Source organism: Danio aesculapii, chromosome 14 (assembly GCF_903798145.1).
Source record: "Danio aesculapii chromosome 14, fDanAes4.1, whole genome shotgun sequence".
Taxonomy (NCBI): domain Eukaryota; kingdom Metazoa; phylum Chordata; class Actinopteri; order Cypriniformes; family Danionidae; genus Danio; species Danio aesculapii.
The window spans coordinates 7773428-7800631 of record NC_079448.1 but is presented as its reverse complement, the minus strand read 5'-3'; the positions used below and the strand labels follow the sequence as shown (position 1 = coordinate 7800631).

The 27204-nt window shown below is 42.6% G+C and overlaps 1 protein-coding gene and 1 long non-coding RNA gene across 4 annotated transcripts; one reads left to right on the top strand and one right to left on the bottom strand.

Annotated features, from left to right (window-relative positions):
• Positions 1–412: 412 nt before the first annotated feature.
• bscl2l (BSCL2 lipid droplet biogenesis associated, seipin, like) lies at positions 413–23380 on the bottom strand. Of its 3 annotated transcripts, none has more exons than XM_056472694.1 (8): positions 22840–23380; positions 19680–19761; positions 16942–17085; positions 15485–15619; positions 14885–14982; positions 6199–6328; positions 2721–2805; positions 413–900 (listed from the first exon to the last, which is right to left on the bottom strand). In XM_056472694.1, exons 1-8 carry the CDS (start codon positions 23097–23099, stop codon positions 692–694), a joined length of 1143 nt encoding a protein of 380 aa, XP_056328669.1. In that variant the 5' UTR covers positions 23100–23380; the 3' UTR covers positions 413–691. The 3 variants fall into 3 exon arrangements, with proteins under 3 accessions (XP_056328669.1, XP_056328667.1, XP_056328668.1); XM_056472692.1 differs by having other exon boundaries at positions 413–933; positions 22840–23379; XM_056472693.1 differs by having other exon boundaries at positions 413–933; positions 19680–19758; positions 22840–23378.
• On the top strand, positions 23141–26499 carry LOC130240996 (uncharacterized). Its single transcript, XR_008838821.1, has 3 exons — positions 23141–23742; positions 25914–25978; positions 26330–26499. It is a non-coding gene; the product is annotated as an uncharacterized LOC130240996 (long non-coding RNA).
• The last annotated feature ends 705 nt before the right edge of the window (positions 26500–27204 follow it).

The following is a 27204-nucleotide window of genomic DNA, read 5'->3' as shown; positions in this document are numbered from 1 at the left end:
TTTAGCTACTATCTATGTACACAAACCCAGAGCAGTGGTCTGCCTGGGGAGCAATTGGGCTTTAAGTGCCTTGCTCAGTGAAATCACCTCAGTCATGTTATTGAGAGTGGAAGGTTATTAAATTCTTCCAGCTACAATCCCTGCCAGTGCCGGGACTCAAACCTGAGTCCAACTCTCTGACCATTAGGACATAGCTGCCCTTCATATAAATATAACTACAGTACAGCCAATGTCATGTTTTTTTTTTTTACAATAATTCCTAATGTGTCACATTAAAACAGTCATACCCTCAGATCGTTCTCCACACACAACCAGTGGATATTTCTCTGGTTATCTGTGTGTTCAACAGGAATATATGTAAATCAATGCAAATTAATAATGTTATTTTCCAGACATACGCCATAAGCAAATGTCATTCCTCCCCTTGGGCTGTTTATTTGCACATTCTCATTTTTTCTTTTGGGGTTGTAGTTATTGTTGATGATATTATTATGTAATATTCCACAACAAAGGATACTTCTGGAAAGGTTCGTTTTGAATATACTGGTAATATACAGAACAATACATGATTATAATGGTGCAATCCACTCATGCTTGTTTTGATTAATGTTGAAATAAGCATACAAGCGATTTGTTCACAAATCTATCAAGGGGACCTTTGGTTTTATTAACCTTTCTCCTCATTCCCTCCTTAGGAGCTTGAACAGACACCAACACGATAGTAGTTTTTATCCGTGGTCTCTGTTAACACTTGAGGTGCCCGAAAGCTGTCCTGTGATAAATGTCTGCACCTCAGAATCGTTTCTTCATTCCCAGCCTCACAGATGGGCTCATCATTGGTTAGTTCTCTGGAGTCGCCACTATCCTCCCCTGTCACATCTGGAATGGATTCTTCCATATCTGCTGAATTGCAATCCATGGTGTCAACATTTTCTGTAGTGATAGGGGACAGGTATATTTGACTTGCTTTTAACTATGTAACCATACATGCATTCATACCATAAATTATAACCACTGTTTTTTTAAGAAGTACGCGTATGTGAAAACACAGAAAGGTTTTGACTACCACAAGTGCAGAGTAAATTTGAAAATTCTACTCATTTATATATATATATATATACAGTATACAATCACTGGCCGTTTTATTAGGTACACCTTACTAGTACCAGGTTAGACCCCGTTTTGCCTTCTGAACTGCCTTAATTCTTCGTGGCATAGATTCAACATGGTACTAAACATATTCCTCAGAGATTTTTGTCCATAATGACATGATAGCATCACGCAGTTGCTGCAGATTTGTCAGCTGCACATCCATCATGCAAATCTCCCGTTCCACCACAAGGTGCTCTATTGGATTGAGTTCTGGTGACTGTGGAGGCCATTTGAGTACAGTGAACTCATGGTCATGATCAAGAAACCAGTCTGAGATGATTCGCGCTTTATGACATGGCGTGTTATCCTGCTGAAAGTATCCATCAGAAGATGGGTACTCTGGTCATAAAGGGATGGACATGGTCAGCAACAATACTGAGTTAGGCTGTGGCATTGACACGATGCTCAACTGATACTAATGGGCCCAAAGGAAGCCAAGAAAATATCCCCCACACCATTACACCACCACCAGCAGCCTGAACCATTTATACAAGGCAGGATGGATCCATGCTTTTATGGTGTTGACGGTAAATTCTGACCCTACTATACAAATGTCACGGCAGAAATTAAGATTCATCAAACCAGGCAATGTTTTTCCAATCTTCTATTGTCCAATTTTGTTGAGCCTGTGCGAATTTTAGCCTCAGTTTCCTGTTCTTAGCTGACAGGAGTGTCACCTGATATGGTCTTCTGCTGTTGTCTTCCATTCACCTCAAGTTTTGACGTGTTGTGTGTTCAGAAATGCTCGTCTGCAGACTTTGGTTGTAACGAGTGATTATTTGAGTTACTGTTACCTTCCTATCAGCTCGAATCAGTCTGGCCATTCTCCTCTGACCGTTGGCATTAACAAGGCATTTGCACCCACAGAACTGCCGCTCACTGGATATTTTCTCCTATTCGGACCTTTCTCTGTAAACCCTAGAGATGGTTTTGTATGAAAATCCCAGTAGATCAGCAGTTTCAGAGAATACTCAGAGCAGCCCGTCTGGCACTTAAAGTCACTTAAATCATCTTTCTTCCCCATTCTGATGCTCGGTTTGAACTGCAGCAGATCGTCTTGACCATGTCTACATGCCTAAACGCACTGAGTTGCCGCCATGTGATTGGCTGACTAGACATTTGCGTTAACGAGCAAATGAACAGGTGTACCTAATAAAGTGGCCGGTGAGTGTTTATATTTATTTTAACAAATCAATAAACACATATAACCTCACTACACATTATAAGTATTGAGTTTTACTTAAAAAAATAGTTTTATTAGAATTGGATTATTTAAAAGACACAATTAACGTTGTGCTTTGACACAATTGTGTTGGGACACAATTAATTATGTTTAGCTTCCCCTAAAAACATACCGAACCATTATTTTTGTGTAGAGTTTTAACATAGTGGCTGCATGTCGAAATATGATCATTGCACATTACTTAATTGCAAGATTAGCGGGTAGTTCAAGAAAAAAACTACATGTCATTCATTCACCTATTTTGAAATAATCTTTTTGAAAAATGATTCCAGGGGTCAAACTAATTACATTTTTTGTTCTGCAAAAGTAATATATTATATCTGACCTGGTATAATTCCTCTATCATGGGGTTCAGACTGATCATCCAACAGGTCATCAATTTCATCCATTTCCTCTTGTTGCATATGAGCCTGAACCAAAGAAAACACATTTAAAAAAACATGATTAACAAAGAGAAAAAAGCGCAAAGCCTGATCTATTAAACAAGTAACATATTGTGTGAAGTGCAATTCATTATGCAAAGCATGCTATTATCAGTGTTTCAAATATGTGCTAAAACACAGTTTTCTTTTGAAGATTAACTTCTGTTATGGCAAATCATTTTCAGTGTAATTGAGTTTTAAAATGGTTTAAAGGTGCCATAGATTGGAAAATTATGTGTTATATGCACATTTGAATAATATGAGATCAGTACATGAAAATGAAATACATCATTGTTTTTTTCTTATGTAAATCTAGTTTGAGCAAACTCCAACTATGATTTTAGAGTCAGATTCATCAATATGTTAAAATCCCTTTAAGAGTATGTTTTGGGCTCTATTTTAACAGTCTAGGTGCAAAGTCTAAAGCGCATGGCGCAAAAGCATTACGGGCTTGTCCAAATCCACTTTTGCTATTTTAAGGTTGGAAAAATACTGTCTGCGCCACAGTGCATGGTCTAACAGAGTTGTGCTTATTCCCTTAATGAGTTATGAGTGTGCTTTGAGCATAACGTGCATTAAACCAATAAAAGTCTCATCTCCCATTCCCTTTAAGAGTCAGTTGCGTAGTGCCATGGCGCATTCGCTATTTACATGGCAGACTATGTAAATGGAAATACTGAATGCCTTACTGACGAGAAAACAGTTAAACAATCTGCAGTATGAGGATAAAGAACAAGCCGCCATTCGGCCTCTTTACTTTCTTTTTACTCCTTTACTTTCGTGGATAAGAAACACTGTTGTACACACTCCACTGAAGACATTCATTAACCTACATATTTAATTTCATTTGTTAAGCGTAAAGATTTGTTTCAAAACTATTTCTAAATTCAGTTCTACTTTCAAGCAAACATATAAATGAGCAATAATAATGAAGTGTGGTCAAAAAACTGAGTTATATCCAAACACACATCCTACTCTTATGCCCCATATGGTGATGCAGACGTCCCCAAAACCCAACAGGTGGACAAATCTAAACTTGTTTTTAATATAACACATATAAATATGCATATAATAAATAATAATAATAATAATAACATTTTACAAATGAAAACTGTCATAAATGAGCTGAAAAAGGGCATGGAGGCAGTAGTCTTTTTATTCATGTAGAAAATTATAATTTTTGTAACATTTTAATTCAAAAATTTTTATATGTAAAGATATTTGTGGATTGCTTTACATCCTGTGTGTAGTAATCAATGTGTATGCATTTAAACCCATATAGGCATAACTAACGCGCTCCGCACTGGACTTTAGACCTGCTTTTAGTTGGTAAACGGCACTGTCAATTTCAATTCTTTAAAATAGCAATGCACCAACAATGCGCCTCAACACATCTCTATTTTAGAACAGCACACCCATTAAGTGGCGCAAATGGATTTGCTATTTAAACAACTTAATTAGGGTTAAATTAGGGTTGCGCTGATCTGAAAATAGCAACAAAAAATGCAAAACACGTCTTGCACCTTATAGCGCCGGGTGTCTGATAGGGCCCATAGTATTTGACTACACCCTTAACAGTATTTGATTCTGAAGAAAGGAGCAATAACCCACCACCACAAGCTGTAATTTATATTTTATCCACTTCTAGACTGCCTCTCCTGTGTCAACTAACCATTTAAATTGAACGTTGAAAAACAGCATTAACAATAATTTACACTGTGTGAGATTGAACGCAAGACACTGCAACAGTAATGTTAACTTTGCCCAACTATATTTAGCATAGAACTTCATACAGTATTATGATGACCTATTTATGTGGAGGTTAAAATTAAGGGTGCGTGTCATTTTTGTGCTGCAGTTTTCTGTTGTTATCAATAGAAACACCGCATTTTTTAAAAGGCAGCAGTGAACACAGAGGTTGAGCGTGTGTTTGGCCTAATTCACTGGATGTGACACAACACTCAGGAATGGTTTGAAGAAATACACAGCCACTGAGTGTCAGTAAACAGGCACTTGAAACGACTGCCTTGCCTCAGTTTTTTTTTGATTGGTCAGTGCTTTAGAACTGACCAACACAATCTCACAGCAATTCGTAACTTTTTGATTTAGTGGCTAATTTGTATGAATTCGTATGATCTAATTCGTACAATTTAGTAAGATTTGCTCATCACCCAATGACGGTTGGGTTTAGGGGTGGGGTTAGGTGCCACGCCTCCTTTTTAAAATCGTACAATTTCATACGACTGAACGAATTCATACGAATTAGCCACTAAACTTTACACAAAATGTAAAATACATACGTTTTCTTGTGAGATCAGGCTGAACTGACAGTGATTTGCAGCACTGCATGTCTTTTTTTTAAACTGAGCACGATGTCTAAAAAATGTGGCGTTCCTGTGTTCGTTTCTTCTAAAGATGCGACCGTCATGGTCATGCATGACTGTCAAGCGCATGTTTACATTTAAAAACAATGCAAAAGTGACAGATTATGAATCTAGTCATCACGGATATGGTTTAATTTCCCATAGTAGTGCTGATAACGAAGCACGACATCTAAAATGTGGCACTCATGTGTCCAACTCTTCTAAAGATATGAGATGCAATCGTAATGGTTATTCGCGTCTGTCAAGTGCATGTTTACATTTAAAAACATAGCAAAAGTTATGGATTATGGATCAAGTCATCACGGATATGGTTTAATTTCCCATAGTAGTGCTGATAACGGAGCAAGACATCTAAAAACTGTGGCGCTCATGTGTTCAATACTTCTAAAGATGTGAGATGCGACCGTAATGGTCATGCATGTCTGCAAAGGGCATAGAATCACCAAGAGGCGACACTTGAGTGCAATTTGGGAAACAGCCACTTGACGGTGCGGCAGCCATTTTGGAATGAAAATTCCAATAGAACAACAGCATATTATAAGTCTGTAAAATAAACTATTAAAAGTGCTGATGATTGTGATAGTAAGTGTTGTATTGTCGTCTTTCAGGTTGTATCTCAGCTTTAATGCGCTTTATAAATAAATAAATAAATAAATAACAAAGCAGCTGCTTGCAATCGAAACAGCAATAAGATCCAATGGACGGCCAATCGCTTTCACTCCAAAATGGCGGAATCACAGGGCTGTTGCTGGGCGCTGCTGATGCAATGGAACGTTCTATTGAGTGTCGCCTCCTGGTCATTCTAAGCTCTTTGTTATGGATCAAGTCATCACGGATATGATTTAATTTCTCATGGTGGTGCTGGCAATGGAGCTCTTTGGAATTTAATACAAATGCATCAGTTGTTGCATTGGTAACGAGTGTAAATATAAACAGTGATATGGATGATGATCAGATATTTCAGTATCGTAAGTATATATTAAAAATGAAAGCGCACCTTTCTACGAAACTGGCGACCATTGAGGTTAAACTGCAAGAAGCTGAGAACGATGATCAAACTGAGGAAAGCGAAATTAGTCATCACCCCCATCAGGGCAGAAATCAGAGGGAACTGATACAGCAGATACCTGTGCAGATCAGAGAGACAGACATGGATATAAAAACATCATATTCTGTTATTACACAGTGGGTAAAATACATGTACAGTTGAACCCAGAAGTTTACATACACTCTAAACAAAGGAACATAACCATTTTTAAAAAATGTCTGATGGTAAATCATACTAAACGTTCACTATTTTAGGTCCGTTAGGATTACCTAAATGATTTACACAGCAGTAGGTAGTGCTGTTGCCTCACAGCAAGAAGGTTGCTGATTCGAGCCTCGGCTGGGTCAGTTGGAGTTTCTGTGTGGAGTTTGCATGTTCTCCCTGCGTTTGCGTGGGTTTCCTCCGGGTGCTCCGGTTTCCCCCCACAGTCCAAAGACATGCGGTACAGGTGAATTGAGAAGGCCAAATTGTCGATAGTGTACAGTATGTATGTGTGCGAATGGGTGTGTATGGGTTTCTCAGTGATGGGTTGTGGCTGGAAGGGCATCCGCTGCGTAAAACATATAAGGTTTTAATATAAGGCTGGATAAGTGGTGACCTCGGATTAATAAAGGGACTAAGCCGAAAATAAAATAAATGAATGAATACATGCCAAAATAATGAGAGAATTTTTTTAGAGAATTTTTTATTAATTTCTAGACAGTCAAAAGTTTACATACATTTCCTTGGTATTTTTTTAGTTTTGCTTTTAAACTGTATAACTTTGGTCAAATGTTTTGGGTATCCTTCCACAAGCTTCTCACGATAGTTTGAAGGAATTTGGCCCATTCCTCCTGACAGAATTGGTGTAACTGAGTCTTGTTTGCACACGCTTTTTCAACTCTGCCCACAAATTTTTTATAGGATTGAGATCAGGGCTTTGTGATGGCCACTCCAAAACATTCACTCAGTTGTCCTTAAACCACATTTTAACTAATTTGGCAGTATGCTTAGGGTCATGGTCTGATTGAACACCCATTTGTGGCCAAGTTTTAATTTCCTGGCAGATGTCTTGAGCTGTTGCTTCAGTATTTCTAAATAATGTTCTTTCTTCATGATGCCAACTATGCTGTGAAGTGGACCAGTCCCTCCTGCAGCAAAACAGCCCCACAACATGATGCTGCTGCCCCCATACTTCACAGTTGGGATGGTGTTCCTAGGATTGTAAGCTTCCCCCTTTGTCCTCCAAATGTAACACTGGTCATTATGGCCAAACAGTTCAATCTTAGTTCCATCAGACCACAGGACATGTCTCCAAAAATTATTCTTTTTCCAAGTGTAATTTAGCAATTTTAGTAGTTTTTTTGTTGTTGTTGATTTTGGCTTGTTGATTTGTGTTGTCACACAAGAAAGCAGTGTGTTTGAGGTTTTCCTTAAATACTATTCTACAGTTGTGCCTTCAATTAACTCAAATGTTGTCAATTAGGCAATCAAAACCTTGACACCATCATCTGAGCTTTTTCAGAAACATAATAATCTTATTGTATGTAAACTTGACTTTCAAGAAAAGTTATAACAATTTCTCAAATAACTCTCTCTCATTATTCTGCTATTAAGCATAACAGAAACAAATTTAATAATCTTAACTTACCTAAAGGAGAAAAGGTTTAGTCACATTAACATCTGACTTTTTATGCAGTGTATGTAAACTTCTGGTTCCCCTTCGGATGGGGAACTCCAATGCTATGTGGAAACTTCCACTATGGGGATTTCGTCAGAATCCAATCATCTGAAAGAGTATAAAAACGGGCCAATGAAATGCCAATGAGTTGGCAGCGTCAGCGTGCACAGCTGGCGTCAATGACAATCAGTCATGCTATAAAGACGCAGCCAGTGCCATGCTCGACATCCTTTCGCTTTCAGAGCCTTTCACGAAGCTTCTGAGAGAGTCTTTGAGGGTATCTCCAACCTGTGTCTACAGAGAGAGATCGAGAAGCAGCTTCTCCCGGTCCAGAGCGCGTATACGCAGTGGCAGATGGTCGAGCTGGGTATTTCTCCCTTGCCTGGCGTCCTTTGGGTCCGGTCCTCCAAGAGCGGTTTGTATATAGGAAAAAAGCTTTCCTAAAAGAGCAACACGGTCGTGCAGCGCGTCTTTTTCAAGACGTCACTCCGACCGTGCGTTTCTGGATGCGGTGGTTTCCTATCCCCGGATGATGGGCACGAGCACAGCGTTTCATGTCTGGGGGTCCAGCATGTTAATGCGGTGCTCGCGGGCAGTGCATGCCATCACTGATGTCATGTCTGTTGCGCAGTTAAGATCGCGGCTCGCTCTTGCAAAAGAGCCACCCACCCCAGTTGTCCCCCGCACTGCGGTGGGCACTCGGGCAGATCTGAGGGTTTCAGTGAGAGTAAATCCGCCGCCCCCGGGCCGTGGACCTCTCGCTCCTCCACGCGCTCCATCCAAGCTTCAGGTGAAGAGAAGCGCTCCGTCCTTGGATGGTCGCTCTCTCACCTGATGACACCGGGGGTCAGATGTCCATCGCTGCATCGGAGGATGGGCTGTCATTGTCTGATGAGGATGCGAGCCCGCTCGCTCCCTCCCTCCGGGGTGGAGAGCGCGGCGTTAGCATCTAAAAAGCAGACGTGATGGCCGTGCTTTCTCGGGCTGCTTCGGCCGTGGGTCTGGTGATGGTTTATCCCCCAGCCCCGCGGCCGGACCGACTAGATGGGTGTATGTGGAGGATATAAGGAGGCAAGACCTTCAAAGCCTCCCGTCCCCTTCTTCCCGGAAGTGCACAGTAAACTCACGCTGTCCTGAGGGCACTTTTTTCTGCCCGATCTGCGTGCGCTTCCATCCTCACCATCCTTGGAGGTTGGGCTGTCAAGGTCTGACGAGGATTCGAACCCGCTCGCTCCCTCCGGGACTTTGAGCGCGGCGTCGAATCCAGAAGCAGACTTTGCGGCTGTGCTTCCCCAGGCTGCTTCGGCCGTGGCTCTGGAGATGGTTTATCCCCCAGCTCCGCGGCCGGACCGATTAGAGGGGTGTGATGTGGAGGATGAAGGCGAGACCTTCTAAGCCTCCCCATCCCCTTCTTCCTGGATGGGCACAGTAGGCTCACGCAGTGTGCTGCGTGCGCCTTCCCCCTCACCATGCCCGCTATGGCCACCTACCAGCGCTACCAAGCGCAGGCGCTGGCCCGGCTGCGCGAGGATGGTTCTGACCCAGGACTGAGCGTGCGCTCCGCACCGCAACCGACTATGCTCTTACAAAAAAAAAAAAAAAAAAAAAAAAAAAAAGTCGGCTGTGTGTGCCCTGGGAAGGACGATGATCACATCCGTGATCCAGGAATGCCACCTCAGGCTAAACCTGGTGATGTGCGTGACGTTGACAAAGTTCGCTTTCTTAACTCACCCATATCCCAGGCTGGCCTGTTCGGCGACACTGGCGGTGAATTCGCCCAGGAATTCACGCCGGTGATAGAGCAGTCGGAGGCGATGGGCGAGGTCTCTATCGGCGGGATTGTATGACCGCTCCCCCCTGCGGAGCCATCCACATCCACTGCTTTTTCGCCGAGGACGCCCGCCCGCAGCTTTGCTTCGCCGCCCCCGCCTGCGCCTCCGGCCACGCGGCTGCGCCGAGCATCGCGCCGGCAACCAGCGTCCCCCGCCCAGGGCGCCGCTAAGTTCGGTAAAACGGACCGCGAAGCGTCCCTGAGGCGGGCCATCTGGGGAGGAGGGAATTTGCTCTTTCCCCGCTGGAGGGCGGGGCACGTTATTTAAAGGCGTAAAAAAAAAAAAAAAAAAAACGCCATCAAAATCCTCAGTGAAAGAGCACTTTTCCCCTCCTCCGGATGTGACAGCCCGAACACTGCCAGTCTGGGACGCTATGCCTTCCAGCTCGCAGGATCGGTGCATTTCGCCAATGGCTCATGGAGCACGAGAGAACGGTCTCCTTTCTCTCCACTCCCAGCCCCTCTCCTGGAGTTTGAGTGCGAGACGAGAACATCTCCTCTCCTGCTCTCCTGTGGGACCCCAGCGCTCCCCGGATGAGCCCACTCACTCCACGCTGCCCCGCCGCTGGCACGTCAGCGATCGTGCGGGTGGGACCATTTGCGGGGGCTCTGCCTGCCTGGTTAGCGCGGGCCAGCCCATCGCAATGGCTCATCCATACGACCAGACTCGGCTATGCGATTCAGTTCGCTAAACGGCCTCCCAGGTTCACGGGCGACCAGGGTCAGTCCTGCGTCCGCCCCTGTCTTGCGAGAGGAGATTGCTGTCCTCCTGGCGAAGGATGCAATCGAGCCGGCCCTCCAGCCGAGATGGAGCGTGGGTTTTACAGCCCGCACTTCATCGTGCCCCAAAAAAAAAAAAAAAAAAAAAGCGGTGGGCTATGGCTAATCCTATATCTGCACATTTTGAACCGCTGCCTTCACAGGCTGCGCTTCGGAATGCTTACGCAGATGCGCATCACGCGATGCGTTCGTCCTCAGGATTGGTTTGCAGCAATAGATCTGAAGGACGCGTATTTTCATATCTCCACACTTCCACGCCACCGGCAGTTTCTGCGGTTTGCGTTTGAAGGTCGAGCGTGGCAATACAAGGTCCTCCCCTTCGGGCTCTCTCTGTCTCCGCGAGTTTTCACCAAGCTCGCGGGGGGTGCCCTCGCGCCCCTTCGGCTCGCCGGCATCCGCACGCTCAATTATTTAGATGACTGGCTGATTTTTAGCCCACTCTCGGGAGCAATTGATTATGCACAGAGACAAGGTGCTCCGGCACCTCCGCCCGTTGGGGTTTCAGGTCAACCGAGAAAAGAGCAAGCTCGCCCCCGTGCAGAGCATCTCCTTTCTCGGGTTGGAGCTGGACTCGATCACTATGGAGGCGCGCCTCTCACGAGAGCGCGCCGAGGTAATGCTGAACTGTCTGAGAGAGTTCGACAGGAAAAAAATGGTCCCCCTGAAATTATTTCAGAGGCTCCTGGGGCATATGGCATCCGTAGCCGCGGCCACGCCGCTCGGATTGCTCCATATGAGACCACTACAGCATTGGCTTCACGATCGGGTCCCCAGACGCACATGGCACGCGGGCCCACACCGAGTGACTGTCACTGCGCTGTGTCACCGCACCCACACCCCCTGGAAAGGACCCCTCCTTCCTACAGGCCAGTGTGCCCCTAGGTCAGGCGTCCAGGCAGGCTGTCGTTTCGGCAGATGCCTCCAGTATGGGGTGGGGGGGCCGTGTGTAGCGGGCATGCTGCTGCGGACCTGTGGAGGGGAACCCAGCTGCATTGGCATATCAACTGCCTAGAGCTGTTGGCAGTGTTTCTCGCTCTGCGCCGCTTTTTACCGGTGCTGAGGGGGCAACACGTGCTGGTCAGGACGGACAGCATGGCCGCGGTAGCGTATTCCATCCGGATGGGGGGTATACGCTCCCGCTGCATGTCTCAGCTCGCTCGCCGTCTGCTCCTCTGGAGTCATACGCGGCTGAAGTCGCTGCTTGCTATTCACACCCCGGATGGGCTCAACCGTGCGGCCAACAGGCTCTCACGGCAGCTCCTTCCCCGGGAGAATGGCGACTCCACCCCGAGTCATGCGTAAGTATGCACTCCCCCCAGTGAGCCTACTCGCGCAGTTTCTGTGCAAGGTCAGGGAGGACGAGGGGCAGGTCTTGCTAGTTGCGCCCCTGGCCCAACCGGACCTGGATATCAGAACTCTCCCTCCTCGCGACGCCCCCCCTGGCGAGTCCCTTTGAGAGAGGACCTACTCTCTCAGGGACAGGGCACCATCTGGCACCCTCGCTTAGTTCTGTGGAACCTCCACGTGGGGTCCATAAGACGCGACGAGGAAGACTTAGGTAACCTACCGGTGGCGGTGGTTAATACCATCACTCAGGCTAGTGCACCCTCTACGAGGCATGCCTACGCCCTGGAGTGGAGTCTATTCACTGAGTGGTGCGCTTCTCGCCGAGAAGACCCCCGATCTTGCCAGATCAGTGTTGTGCTTTCTTTCCTTCAGGACAGGTGGAGCGAAGGCTGTCGCGCTCCACACTGAGGGTTTACGTGGCCACCATCTCCGCTCATCATGATGCGTGGATGGCGGCACCGTGGGGAGGCATAACCTCATCATCCAGTTCCTCAGAGGTGCGAGGCGGATGTTTCCCCCCGCCCCCCTCTCATACCCTCTTGAGATCTCGCGGTAGTGCTACGAGCCTACGTGGGGATCCCTTCGAACCACTCGACTCAGTATCCTTGAGATTTCTGTCCTTGAAGACAGCTCTGCTGGTCGTGTTGGCATCGGTTAAGAGGGTTAGGTACCTGGAGGCATTTTCGGTCAGTGACTCGTGCCTAGAATTCGGGCCGGCCTACTCTCACGTTGTCCTGAGACCCCGGCCCGGCTATGTGCCCAAGGTTCCTACCACGCCGTTTAAGAATCAGGTAGTGAGCCTGCAAGCGCTGCCCGCGGAGGAGGCAGACCCAGCCCTTTCATTGTTGTGTCCTGTTCACGCTTTGCGAATATATGTGGACCACACTCAGAGCCTAAGATCCTCTGACCAGCTCTTTGTCCATTACAGTGGTCGGCAGATGGGAAGTGCCGTATCTAAACAGAGGTTGGCCCACGGGATAGTGGATGCCATCTCCCTCGCCTTTGGGCCAGGGTGAGCCGTGTCCCCCGGGGGTGAGAGCACACTCCACTACGGAGCATCGCATCCTCCTGGGCGTTAGCACGCGGTGCCTCTCTGACAGACATTTGTAGAGCTACGGGTTGGGTGACACCCAATACATTTGCAAGGTTACAATCTGCGAGTGGAGCCGGTTTCCTCAAGGGTATTAGGCAACCCTTGGTGATTGAGGAAACGATTCGGTTGAGGTGTCGAAACACGCTTGCTGCGCCACTCTCCCTAACCCGGAGATACGTGCGCTTTTTCAGCTTTGTCAGTTTAGTTCCCCATTTCTTTGGCGAACCCTGCAGAGTTCCTCCGAGGCCCCCAGCACCTGACTCAGCGGAGAAGTCAGGTGTTGGCCCATTACGTTGTCGGCATGCCCGCTGGTCAGCCCGCGTTCTGGGTATAGGTGCCTGTTATGTGTGATCCCCGCTGGCGATCCCATACGTTCACTCAGCCACGGTATAGTCCCCCCTTCTAGGGCAGGCTCGTGTCTTCCCTCCCCGCTAACCATCCTTATGCAAGGACTCCCCATCTCTGGGCTAGTCCATAGGTTGTCACCAGGTCTCCCCTCTGGGTAACAGGTGAGCTCCGCAGCGTCCTCCCTATCGGGACTGAACGCTTTCCCAACGTACTGTCGTATCAAAACCTATTTTACTGGGTTATTGCGACTCCCCGAAAAACATAACTGTTCTGAACAGGTAAGTGAGGGCCAGGGGACACGTTGGAAGACTGTGTCTCGGGGCGTTGTAGGTGCGCTCGCTCTACTGCGTGGCACACCCTTCGCCAGGGACGCAGTAAGGTTCTTTCGTTGTGGCGTTTTCCATAGATTTCCCCATAGTGGAAGTTTCCACATAGCATTGGAGTTCCCCATCCGAAGGGGAACGCTACGGTTACTAAAGTAACCCTTCGTTCCCAGAGGGGGGGAACGGAAATGCTATGTTCCTTCGCCACAACGATTGTCCCTTAGCTGTTGAGCGTGAAAGTCTCTTCAGCTAGAAAAGGATGTCGAGCATGGCACTGGCTGCGTCTTTATAGCATGACTGATTGTCATTGACGCCAGCTGTGCACGCTGACGCTGCCAACTCATTGGCATTTCATTGGCCCGTTTTTATACTCTTTCAGATGATTGGATTCTGACGAAATCCCCATAGTGGAAGTTTCCACATAGCATTTCCGTTCCCCCCCTCGGGGAACGAAGGGTTACTTTAGTAACCGTAGCGTTTCAACTGTAAGTATTGAATACGTTTCAGTATTTCTCAGAAAACATATTTCTAAGGTGCTGTTGACTTGAAATGTTCTCCAGATATCAATAGCAACCAAAGTAATCCATACATACAAAATGTTTCAAAATTAAGTTGTGTAATGAAATGATAGAAGGAAAAAGCAGGCATGGAAAGCCCAGACATCAGCTGAAATCTCTAAGAAGTTATTCAGCAACCCTGACCCTCATCAGTGTTTATAAATATTTGCTGCTTCAGTCTTAACACCTACTAGAAGATCAAACCAGGGTGGACATTTCAGCAAGACAATGATCCCAAACACAGCCAATGAAGCACTCAATTGGTTTTAGAGAATAAAATAAAGCTGCTAGAATGGCCCAGTCAATCACCTGATCTGAATCCAATAGAAAACAAGGACTAAAGATCAGAGTTCAAACACAAAACCCACAGAACCGTCAAGATTTTTACACTCTATAAAATACTTTGGGGGGTTGGAGTCACACCTGAGCAATGCATGCGACTCCATTCTCCATAACAGAGCCATCTTGAAACTCTCATTACCAAATAAAAAAAATTAAAGCATTAAATACATATCAGTAGTTTAGTACTCTCTCCATTGTTATTATACAAAAAAAAATTCTGAATTAGTTTGTTTGGTTTATTTGTGTGATTGTTTTTTCCTCAAATCTGGGTCAATTTTATGTCAACAGCTCCTTTATAATGTTGAGGCCTGTTCAACCAGCCCAGTAAACAGACAGGAGTACACAAATACAAACCTGATGCCTGTAAAGTGAGCAAAGATGTAGAGGTTTGCCTTGTAGATCTGAATATTGGGAGTGTGTATCTCAAGCATAGCTCCAACAGTGGGTTTGTACTGAATAGAGAGGAAAGAAAAAATGCTGAGCTTGAAAATAAACGGTATAGTTCCACTGCTCACATACTTCAGGCCAGGCATGCCGGAACTTGGTCCTGGAGAGTCTGTGTCCTGCACATTTAGTTCCAATCCCAACAAGACACTCCTGAACCAGCTAATTAAGCTCTTACTAGGTATACTAGAATCTTCCAGGCAGGTGTGTTGAAGGAAGTTGGAGCTAAACTATGCAGGACACTGGCCCTCCAGGACTGAGTTTGGGCACCCCTGCTTTAGGTGGACAATTTTGTGAGGAAAATGTATAAGATTTCTGTTTAAAGTGAACATCCATACTAAATACGCATAGTATTTATTGTGTTTCAGAAAAACGATCCCTGTCCATACTGAACAATTTATAACAAGTGATACTTGAAGTAGCTTTAGCAGTTGCTTTGCAGTTGTTGAGCTGTTATGAGATTTACCAAGCTGCCATGTTGTTGCTAGGTCGTTCAGATTCATCACTTACAGAATCATCTTTGAATTCAGAGAACAGCTCCACTGTGACAGACTGCTTCTGCTCTGACATTCCTGATAAAAACATGGGGGAGAAAACCAGTGTGCCCAGAGTTTGAATAAGAGAGGAGCGGTAATGGAGCATTGCCTGAGAGAGAGAGACAGGAGTTAATCTGAGAAGAAAGCACAAGCACAGCATTTTGAAAAATTTCCTGAATGGGTTCAGAAAGATCTTGCGGCTTGCCTTGGTGATCCTTAATTTTGCAAAAGCTACTTAAACCCAGTGTTTCTCAACCATGTTGTTACTATTGCTGCGTAGTAAACAGTATGCAAGCTGAGTAGTATGTCTGAATTCATAGTATTCGAAAAACAGTATGCGAGAAGTACCCGAATGACCTACTACTTCTGGTGAAATTCTAAAGTGTGCATCCGATGGACGCTACTGTATCCCATGATGCCTTGCGAGAGAATTTATTAATGGGAGGGAATTGACGCAACTGACGTGCGTCGATCGTGTTATAATGACCAGATTTCATTAATGATACTTACTATATAGAACGTACGTTTACAACAGTCTTGTAGTAAATTCAAATGTAGTACCTACTCAAGTAGTTGGCAACTTCTGAAGCAACCCATGTCTCCTTAACCAAACACACTTGATTCAGATCATCAGCTCATTAGCAGAGACTGAAAGACCTGGGGTGGGATTATCACACCTAATGGGTGTGATAGACAAGGCAGACATCCTAAACATACAGTGTTGGTGGTCTTCCAGGAATGTAGTTGAGAAACACTGCTTTAACGGATAGTTAATCAGAAAATAAAATTGTGCTCGGTAGGCCCTTGATGTCAACTTTTAACATTACATCTCTAGGTTGGAGGAGAATCCTTACCCCAGGTGGAGGAGTTCAATTGTCTTGGGGTTTTATTCACAAGTGAGGGAAGGTCATAACGTGAGATTGACAGACGGATTGGTCTGTTGTGGCAAGGAAGGAGCTGAGCAAAAAGGCAAAGCTCTAGGTTTACCGGTCAATCTACATTCCCAGTCTCACCTATGAGCTTTGAGTCATGACCAAAAGGACAAGATCTTGGATACAAGCTGCCAAAATTAGTTTCCTTCACAGGGTGGCGGGGTCATCCTCAGAGATCAGTGAGGAGCTCTGTCAACCGGGAGGAACGCGGAGTAAAGCTGCTGCTCCTCCACATCGAGAAATGCCAGTTGAGGTGGCTAAGGCATCTGTTTTGGATGCCTCCTAGATGTCTACCTAGGGTGGTGTTTTGGGCTTGTCCCACCGGGAGGAGGCCCAGAGGAAGACCCTAGACATGCTGAAGGAACTATGTCTCTCAGCTTGCCTGGGAATACAAGGGTAGTCTGGGGTTCTCTTCTGAGACTGCTTCCTCAGTGACCCATCCATAGGTAAGTGGCAGATAATAAATGAATGAATCAATAGTTTACATGTGTGTACTTACAGAACGTGATGAAACACCAATTATCTGACCAGCTTTGGAATAAGGAGTAATTGTCACTAGAAACATTCCCAGCTGCTGATTGGTTGGAGACTCTGGCATTTCCAACTCAAGTGTGATCTGATAGGGTTGGCCGTATGTCATTACCTGAAGTAAACAGGGAAGAGAAAAGCAAAATACAGTGTTAAATTGATGAGTATGTGCAGTGTATGGGTTATGCATATATTGTTATGCATGGAATATGTTGACTAGTTCATGTAATGATTTTTCAAGTAAGCAAAGACATTTAGATTAAATATACATTTTATTTACACCACCTATGCCTTTTTCCACCGAGTGGTACGTTTCGTTTCGGTTCAGTACAGTAGAGTATGATTCAGTATGGGTCACTCTGATCAGGCTTCCATTTCCACTGCCAATAGTAGAACAAACTGTATGGGATTGTCAACCATAATGGTGGACATACAGTAGATCCTGCTCTTCCTTCTTGGCTTTGTTTAAGCATGGTTTATTGCTGTGCACCATCATTGTGTTATCACAGTGTCGTGTTTTGTCCAACCCAGGCTCATTCTGAGAACGTAGTCCCGGGGACGTTTCTGGAGACTGCGAAATACGTCCCGGGAGGTACGTATTTTTGCAGTTTTTGTTTTCGCGAGTCCGCGAGAGGCCGCTGTGCGCGCTTTTTCCCGCGCCGTTCTCGCGTAAACCCGCTAGAGGCCGCTGTCGAACAACCTTCCGCCTGGATGACAGAATGATTGACCGTGCGACCGGCCAATCGGCTGACCCACCCTCCTCTGTCCCTAAACCCAACCAACGACGATTCACAAAAGCCGTCCAGAAAAAGAAAAGCCCTCATCTGATTTTTACTACGTTTTCGGATTTTGACCACATTATCACCCTGTGATGAACTTGTTCGCTTCATTTTTTGGATTTTGTTTTTGTTTTTTTTACCTGATTTCTGGAACCGCTCTTCCCCGGACTCGAACCAGGTCGTCGTCGTGGTCAGCCCCTCTCTGCGCCTCGAGTCCGCCAGCGTACACGAAGAGCTAACCGGACAAACTGGTTGCAGCGGGAAAGCCCTCCACACGGAGGCGAGCGGCCGGCTGGCTGGCCGGCAAGCGCAGAAAGGAACGGCGTCACACCGCCCCGCAGCATTCGCTTAAAAAAATGAAATGCAGCCATACGTACCCCCGGCTACGTATTTCGCGGTCTCCAGAAACGTCCACGGGACTACGTTCTCAGAATGAGCCTGGGTTGGTTTTGTCTGTGTAATTAAAAATGGTGTTTCATCATTCTCTGTAAACTAGTAGCATTTAGCAGCGAGTCTAGCTTAACCATTTTGTTACATTTTGTTCATAGTTGTGCTGAAAACCCTTACGATATGGTCTTAAAAAAGTGGTACACTAATATTCTCTATTTTGGTACTACTGACAGTGGAATTGAAAAAAAAAATGCACACTGTACCGTACCATACTGTACTGTCCATAGAAATGAATAGATGAATAAAAAAGATAAACATGCAATGTAACAAGGTCATGTGATGGTACAGAGCATTCTAGTCTTAGTAGTACACTGTGCATAGCTTTACATATTATCATAAAAAAAGAGTATACACTGAATAATAAGCATAATGCATAAGCCTTCTCTCGTCCTTTTTCATTTTCAAAAAAGAAAATTCTGTCATCATATCCTCACACTTCTTTCAAACCAGTTTGGATTTTTCTTGCTTTGTTGAACACAAAAAATCCAACATAGGTACATTCGGAAAACGAAGCCTTACGTATATACATTTAGATCGTAAATTACGTGGCCAGAATGGCTGCATTTCGTCTTTAAAATGCATGCTACCGGGGGTGGTATGATGCTTTTCCTTTTTGCTTACCTGCATATGGATAGCTTTCCTGCTGTTAAGGTTATTGCACACTGAATCCGAAATTTTCATCCGCAATTTTTGCACATTAAAAAATAAATTCGATCTCAGGTTGTGTGAATCGTATTGACACACTTCCTCCGAAACTTTCATCCGGCATTAAAAAAAAACGTAACTGGGTTACATTTTGTCCACTTTTCGCATGTGAAAAAGCGGTTTGAGAGGTGTTTTGACAGTTTAGAGTCACCGTACAAGCAAAAAGCTAAATACAGAATGCCGTCATTTGAGCTTCAGATAACTTTATGACAAACACAGTGCATAAAATAAAGACAGAATATGGCGGACAGCTGAAAACCCCTATATGCTGGATGTGCTACAATTGACGTACTGCCCGTAATGTGTGAAGTATTAGGGACGTATTCGGCGCTCTCCAGAAATGTATATAGGGGTACTTATTCAGAATGAGCCTGGGTTGAAAAAATCAGAGGAATAAAAATACCTGTATCCATAAACATTCAAAGAAGAAAAAACAAATACTATGGAAGCCAATGGTATGGTATGATATGTACGGTTTGTATGTAATTACCCCGAGCTCCTGAAAAACCACAAAAATTCCTTGTGTATTTGCGCAGACCTGGCAGATAAAGCCAATTCTGATTCTGATTAGTATTCAACAGAACTACAACAACAACAAAACTAAAACTGGTTAAGAGTCAAGAATGTAAACTATCCCTTTAGCAAGCAAAAACATACTGATAAATTTTGAGTTTTAAAAAGAAAAGACTGAAAAATGTATACGTTTGAAAGAACATTAAGATAAAGCACAGTTAAACTGAGGAAGCTAAGTGCAGATGAGATCAAGAATGGTCACCTGATGTTTTCCATTTTTCAGTAAAGAGACATTGGCCACAGGGAAAGAACACATAGGGTGATGAGATGGACAATCAGTTCTGCTGATCAGAAACACATCACACATGACCAAGCAGATCACAAACTTTGAAAATTACCACAGATAAAGCCCTGAAGAATCTTAGAGGTCTGTCCTAATATATTACAATCTGTTATCATCTGTATATATATCATTCAGATCATTCTGTATATATATATGAACAGAAAATTATCAACACAATCTCACGGCAATTCGTAACTTTTTCATTTAGTGGCTTATTCGTACGAATTTGTACGATCTAGTACGATTTGCTCACCCCTCAATGACAGTTAGGTTTAGGGGTGGGGTTAGGTGCCACGCCTCCTTTTTAAAATCGTACAATTTCGTACGACTGAACTCGTACGAATTCGTACGAATTAGCCAATAACCTGACAAAACGTAAAATACGTTTTCTCGTGAGATCAGGCTGAAAATTATATAGAATTTTAATTTTGGGGTGAACTATCCCTTTAACTAACAATAAAATACTGATACTATACAATGAAAAAATGATTCTTTGATCGTATAAATACAGCAGCTGTACAAAACTGAGGTGTTTTTTCTCCATAAAAGACTGACAAATCATAGAAACATCTTACTATTACTTTCCACACAGGCTTTGCATATTAAATATAAGAAAATAACATTTATTCAGAAAAAATGAGAAAACCACAATATGTCAAGTTATTATAGCTTAGTTTGGTTTATTGAACTTTTTTTTTTTATTTTAAAGTGACTTACAAATGAAGAACTTAAACTTAACAAGCAATTATTAAAAGGATAGTTCACCTCACAAAAATTTAAATTCTGTCTTCATTTACTCACTTGTTTCAAATCTAAGAGTTTCTTTCTACTGTTAAGCACAAAAGAAGATATTTAGAAAAAAAATATTGAAAACCTGTAACCATTGACCTATATAGTATTTGTTTTTCCGACTATGAAAGTCAATGGTTACAGGTTTTCAGATTTCTTAAAAACATCTTTAGAGTTCAACAGAAGAAAGAAACTCATAATATAATCGCTTTAGGAAGAGTAAATAGTTAGTAAATGATTATTTCTGGACAAAGTAGCCCTTTAAGATGTCTTTGTAAGATTATACAAGTTTATTTTTGTGTAAAAGGTAAAATAATAATATGTAAACCGACCAAGAAAATGGGTTTTCTTTTTAGAAGATCTAATAGGATGATTAAAAAAACAGCTCTTTACATGTAAACATATCTTGTTTTAAAAATCTTTGTATGAGTCCAAAAACAAAGATGCAAAGCTTATTAAGTTTAAAGTGGCTAAATAAACATCTCACCTGTAGAAACAGTTAACAGGTAAACTTATCTTGTTTAAAATCCAAAAAAAAAAATAGCAAGATAAGAAGCTTATTAAGTTAAAAGTGTTCTGATTAACTAAACATCTCACGTATATAGAAAAAGTTGACAGTTAAACTTATCTTGTTTTAAGAATCTTTTTTTTTAAGTCGAAAAACAAGATGAGAAGCAGGTTAAGTTAAAAGTGTTCACTTCTGGCTAACTAAACATCTCATTTGTAGAAAAAGTTAACAGGTTAACTTATTTTGATTTAAAAAAACATTTTTAAATTGGAAAAACAAGATGCAAAGCTGAGTTAAAGTGTTAACTTCTGACTAACTAAACATCTCACGTATAGTAGAGTTGACAGGTAAACTTGCTTATATTGTTTAAAGAAACTTTTTAAGTAAAAAAAAACAAGATGAGAAGCTGACTAAGCTTAAAGTGTTCACTTCTGGCTAACTAAACATCTCACATATAGTAAAGTTGACAGGTAAACTTGCTTATATTGTTTTAAGAAACTTTTTAAGTAAAAAAAAAAACAAGATGAGAAGCTGATTAAGTGTAAAGTGTTCATTTCTGGCTAACTAAACATCTCACGTGTAGAAAAAGTGACTGGTAAACTTGCGTAACTTGTTTTAAGAAACTTTTTTATGTAAAAACAAAACAAGACGTGAAGCTGATTAAAGAGTTTAAAGTGTTCACTTCTAGCTAAATCAACATCTCACTTGTAGAAGTTAACAGGTAAACTTATCTTGTTTTAAGAAACTTTTTTTAGGTTGAAAAACAAGATGAGAACTGATTAAATTTAAAGTGTTCACTTCTGGCTAACTAAACATCTCATTTGGAGAAATCATTGACAGGTAAACTTTTCTTGATTAAAGAAACATTTTTAAGTTGAAAAACAAGATGCAAAGCTGCAAGGTTTAAAGTGTTTACTTCTAGCTTACTAAACATCTCACGTATAGAAACGTTGACAGGTAAACTTACATATCCTGTTTTAAGAAACCTTTTTAAGTAAAAAAAAAAAACAAGATGGAAAGCCAATTAAATTAAAAGTGTACACTTCTGGCTAACAAAACATCTCACCTGAAAAAGGTGACAGGTAAACTCCTCTTGTTTTAAGAATCTTTTTTTGTCAAAAAAACAAAACGAGAAGCTGATTAAGTTAAAAGTGTTAACTTCTGGCTAACTGAACATCTCACGTATAGAAAAAGTTGACAGGTAAACTTTCGTATCTTGTTTTAAGAAACCTTTTTAAGTCAAAAAACAAGATGAGACAACACAATCTCACGGCAATTCGTAACTTTTTGATTTAGTGGCTAATTCGTATGAATTCGTACGATCTAATTCGTACAATTTTGTACGATTTGCTCATCCGCCAATGACGGTTGGGTTTAGGGGTGGGGTTAGGTGCCACACCTCCTTTTTAAAATCGTACAATTTCGTACGACTGAACTCGTACGAATTAGCCACTAAACTGTCAAAACGTAAAATACTTACGTTTTCTCGTGAGATCAGGCTGGATGAGAAGCTGTTTAAGTTTAAAGTGTTCACTTCTGGCTAACTAAACATCTCACTTATAGAAAAAGTTGATAGGTTAACTTATTTTGTTTTAAGAAACGTTTTTAAGTCGAAACACAAGTTGCCAAACGTATTAAGTTTAAAGTGTTAACTTCTTGCTAACTGTAAACATCTCACCTGTAAAAAAAAGTTGACAGGTAAGCCTATCTGGTTTTAGGAAACTTATTAAAGTCGAAAACCAAGACGAGAGGTTGATTAAGTTTAAAGATTAAAAATCTCACCTGTAGAAAAAGTTGACAGGTGCAACGAAATTGGCCGTGGGCATAAAGGAATAATAGAAACTGCCATAAAGGAATAAAGCCACCCAGAACACCAGCAGAATCACGCAGATAATAATAACCATCTCCACAGCCTTCCGTCTCATCCACACCAGCAGAACAGATATCATCTCTAGGATCTCCACCACCAGCCCTTTGATCTGAGGTCCTACGTCCTGAACACCAGAATCCTCTGAATTCAACTCCTCCATACTGGACTGCATGTTTACTGAGATTTATTTCTTCCAAAAAAGCTGCGTTTTTATCTTGCAAATGTCTTTCGCAACGTCTTCTCTTTCGGTTTCAGCTATCTTTCACTTCTTGCTCTTAATGTTGGACAATCTACAAAATAACCTCTCCCATGTCCTCTCAGAAACACTACTCAATTTTCAACCACCACCTCATGTTCCTGTTTTTGGCTTTCTTTGAGTCTGTCCTTCAAGCTGCGTGACTTTGATTCATCTACAATACTCTTTTCAATAAGCGTTTCCGCAATAATGAACTGTGACACTCTTGGTTCCTGGAAAAAAAAAGCAAAAAAAAAAAAGGACTGTCCGAAGAACAGCTGGACTCCATTGGGACGACGCTGGGACTCATGACCAGCATGTGAGGCAAGAGGACAAGGACGCCTGTTAGGAAACACAAGCAGTATGAAATATCCAAGACGAATTCTTCTGTGTAAATTTGTGTGTCTGAATCCAAGAAAATGCAGTGGGATTGGTGACAGCTGCCATTTTGGGAGAATCCCAAAGGTCATGTAACAGCTTTGCAAACAAAAGTCGCTTTAAGTTCAGCATTCACCCACAAATCCATTGGACGCACTGAAGACACATGCAACTTCAAAAGGAGTCAAGCGCATTTGCTCAGGTCAGTAAGGTTTGATGAATGCACAAATTACATGCAATTAGCTGTCTGTGGACTTGTAATGCGCACTTTGTAATTATGAGCTTGAAGTTTATGGCTGAGTTGAGCTCGTCACTCATAATTGCAAATGTAAGACTTGTATATGAGCTCAATTTTTCACACATACACACACAAATATAGTCTTTGACATGCTTTTCAATACCACTTTTACGTTTCCGACTGCGCCAACCTGATTTCACTACTACTCACCAACCACTTTATCATTAGGTACACTATCCACCTGCTCATTAACGCAAATATTTAATCAGCCAATCACATGACAGCATCTCAATGCATTTAGGCATGTAGACATGGTCAAGACGATCTGCTGCAGTTCAAACCGAGCATCAGAATGGGGAAGAAAGGTGATTTAAGTGACTTTGAACGTGGCATGGTTGTTGGTGCCAGACGGGCTGTTCTGAGTATTTCAGAAACTGCTGATCTACTGGGATTTTCATGCACAATCATCTCTAGGGTTTACAGAGAATATCCGTGAAGGAGAAAATATCCAGTGAGCGGCAGTTCTGTGGGAAACAGTTTCTGATAGAAAGGCAACAGTAACTCAAATAACCAGTCGTTACAACTGAGGTATGCAGAAGAGCATCTCTGAACACACAACACGTCCAACCTTGAGGCGGATGGGCTACAGCAGCAGAAGACAAAACAGGGTGCCACTCCTGTGAGCGAAGAACAGGAATCTGAGGCTAAAATTGGCACCGGCTCACCAAAATTGGACAATAGAAGATTGGAAAAAACGTTGCCTGGTCTGATGAGTCTTGACTTCTGCTGCGACATTCGGATATATAGTATATTATGTAGTATTCTTGTTATTATACAAATATTACTCTACATAATCTTAAATGTAATTGGAAAACAATGTTAAGACACAACTAGAGTGATATGCTAAGATCATTTAAAAAATCTTTAGCATAAATATTAATTTCATTTGAATGAAATTCTATTGATAATTCAATAAAATACTAAAAATATGTTTTATAGATTAATCTGTTGACTTAACACATGGCAGCAAGTAGCCTGCTTTTTTTTTCTGGCGTGCAGGTTAACTACCAGGATTCGCACCGGCAGAAGCGCGTGCAAGAGGCGCGCGGGTTCTCTGCGCACATGCAGAGATGCATCAGTTTGCTTTTTGATTACACTGCTTTCACCAGCGTTGGTTTGGTTGCAAATAGAGAATAACCGTCTTTATTTCGGGATTACCACTCTTAATAAAAACACTTGCATATGAAGTAAATCATGTCTCACTGGCACATGCCCCAGTAAAATGGGTCTAGCGACGCCACTGGTCATCAACATAAAAGCATGGATCCATCCTGCCTTGTATCAACGATTCAGGCTGGTGGTGGTGGTTGTAATAGTGTGGGGGATTTTTTTCTTGGCACACTTTGGGCCCATTAGTACCAACTGAGCATCATGTAACGCCACAGTCTTCTAGTATCCTGACCATGTTCATCCCTTTATGACCACAGTGTACCCAACTTCTGATGGCTACTTCCAGCAGGAAAACGCACCATGTCATAGAGTGTGAATCATCTCAGACTGGTTTCTTGAAAATAACAATGAGTTCACTGTACTCAAATGGCCTCCACAGTCACCAGAATTCAATCTAATAGAGCACCTTTGGGATATGGTGGAACGGGAGATTCGCAGCAACTGCGTGATGCTATCATGTCAGTATGGAGCAAAATCTCTGAGGAATATTTCCAGTACCTTGTTGAATCTGTGCCATGAAGGATTAAGGCAGTTCTGAAGGCAAAAGGGGCTCCAACCCGGTACTAGTAAGGTGTACCTAATAAACTGGCCGGTGAGTGTATGTTGATCCTGGAAGAACATTCCAAACAACCAATTAGAATTAAGGAATACGTTTACTGATTGTTAAGTTTAGGCTTACAGTAGAGTTTATGCACTTCTACATGATTGTTATAAAACTATAATTCCCCTCTGGTTTTGAGAATAATTTACAGTTATGGTATGGTTAAGGGAATAGGTATGGATTACATTTTCGAACAAAAATATAGATGCTAATTGATGATCGCATCGTGCTTGGAAAATCATGACGTACTTTGAGAATGTTTCCCAAATTAAATGTTTTTGTAAGGTGACTCTCTATCCACTAGATGGTGCCAAACACCCTCAGAAAAATCTGCATTACAGTAAACTGCTTTCATCAAGGAATTATTAGGTAATCATCATTACTATTTAATTCAATATGTACAATTTTATTGTACATTATCATTTAGGATTAGCTTTGTTTTGGTATTAGATTATAGGTTGTAGACATTGCACATGCAATAATTTGTGATTTGCTTTTAAAGGGATTATTGAGATCTAAAACGGGCTCTTTTGACTGGGGAACCGTAAATAACTACCTAGCAACAATGCAAAACACCTTAGCAACCACAAAATGAGGCCCTAGTAACCTTTTAAAGCAGTGTGGTTGTGCGTTTTGAATAAGCAAACACTTACATATTCTGATATATAATCTTCAGAAACATAACATGTCTGAATTTATTATTATTCCTTGTTTCAACAGAAGGAAGTGTTTGCTCCATTTGAAAAGATGCCATGCTCGGATTGATTTTTCACATGCCAAAGAAAGAGCGGGAGATGATAGGGATTCGGCGGATGATTTCAAGTGGCCTGCCAAAGACAGACTGCTGGCCTACATACATATTTAAAAAAAGGATCTCGCAGGTGAATCAAATTGTTCCAGCCGCATGGAAGAGTGCTTTTGTTCTGATGGAATGATAAAGGGAGATAAAGTGAAAATTTTTAAGCATGACTCCCTTAAACTTAAATAGAGGCTGAATCGAATTTGTAAGAATGGAGAGAGGAAGCAGAAGTGGACTGCAGATGAGTCTTCTTCATCCTCTCCTCATCATCCTCTTCCTCTTATGCTGGCGTGACTCATTTGCAAATCATGTTCAGTGCTAGCATGGCATGTAAAGCCATACTAAACAGGTTAAAGGGGTATTTATACAGATGTGAAATCTTTATATTTTTACCGTGGTGGTGTTGTAATGCTGTGTGCCTTTCAATCTTTTTCATACCGCAAATTGTCAAAATGTCTTAAGTAATTAATGATGTGATACTTTTGCGTCTTTTTAAGTAGGAAGTTGTGGAAGGAAAAAAAAAAGTAGAACAAAAAACAACCCAGGCTTATTCTGAAAACGTACCGCTATATACATTTCTGGAGAGCGTCAAATATGTCCCAGGAGGCAGTTTTTGTTTGCCCAAATTCACCAGAGGCCACTCTGTATGCTTTTTAAGATGTCAAATTTCTCTCGCGAGTGCCATTCTCGCCTGCTGTTCTCATGTAAATCCACCAGAGGACGCTGTTGTCTGTCTGACTGACCGATCGACTGACCCACCCTCCTCCTTTTCCAAACCCAACCGATAGTGTTTTAA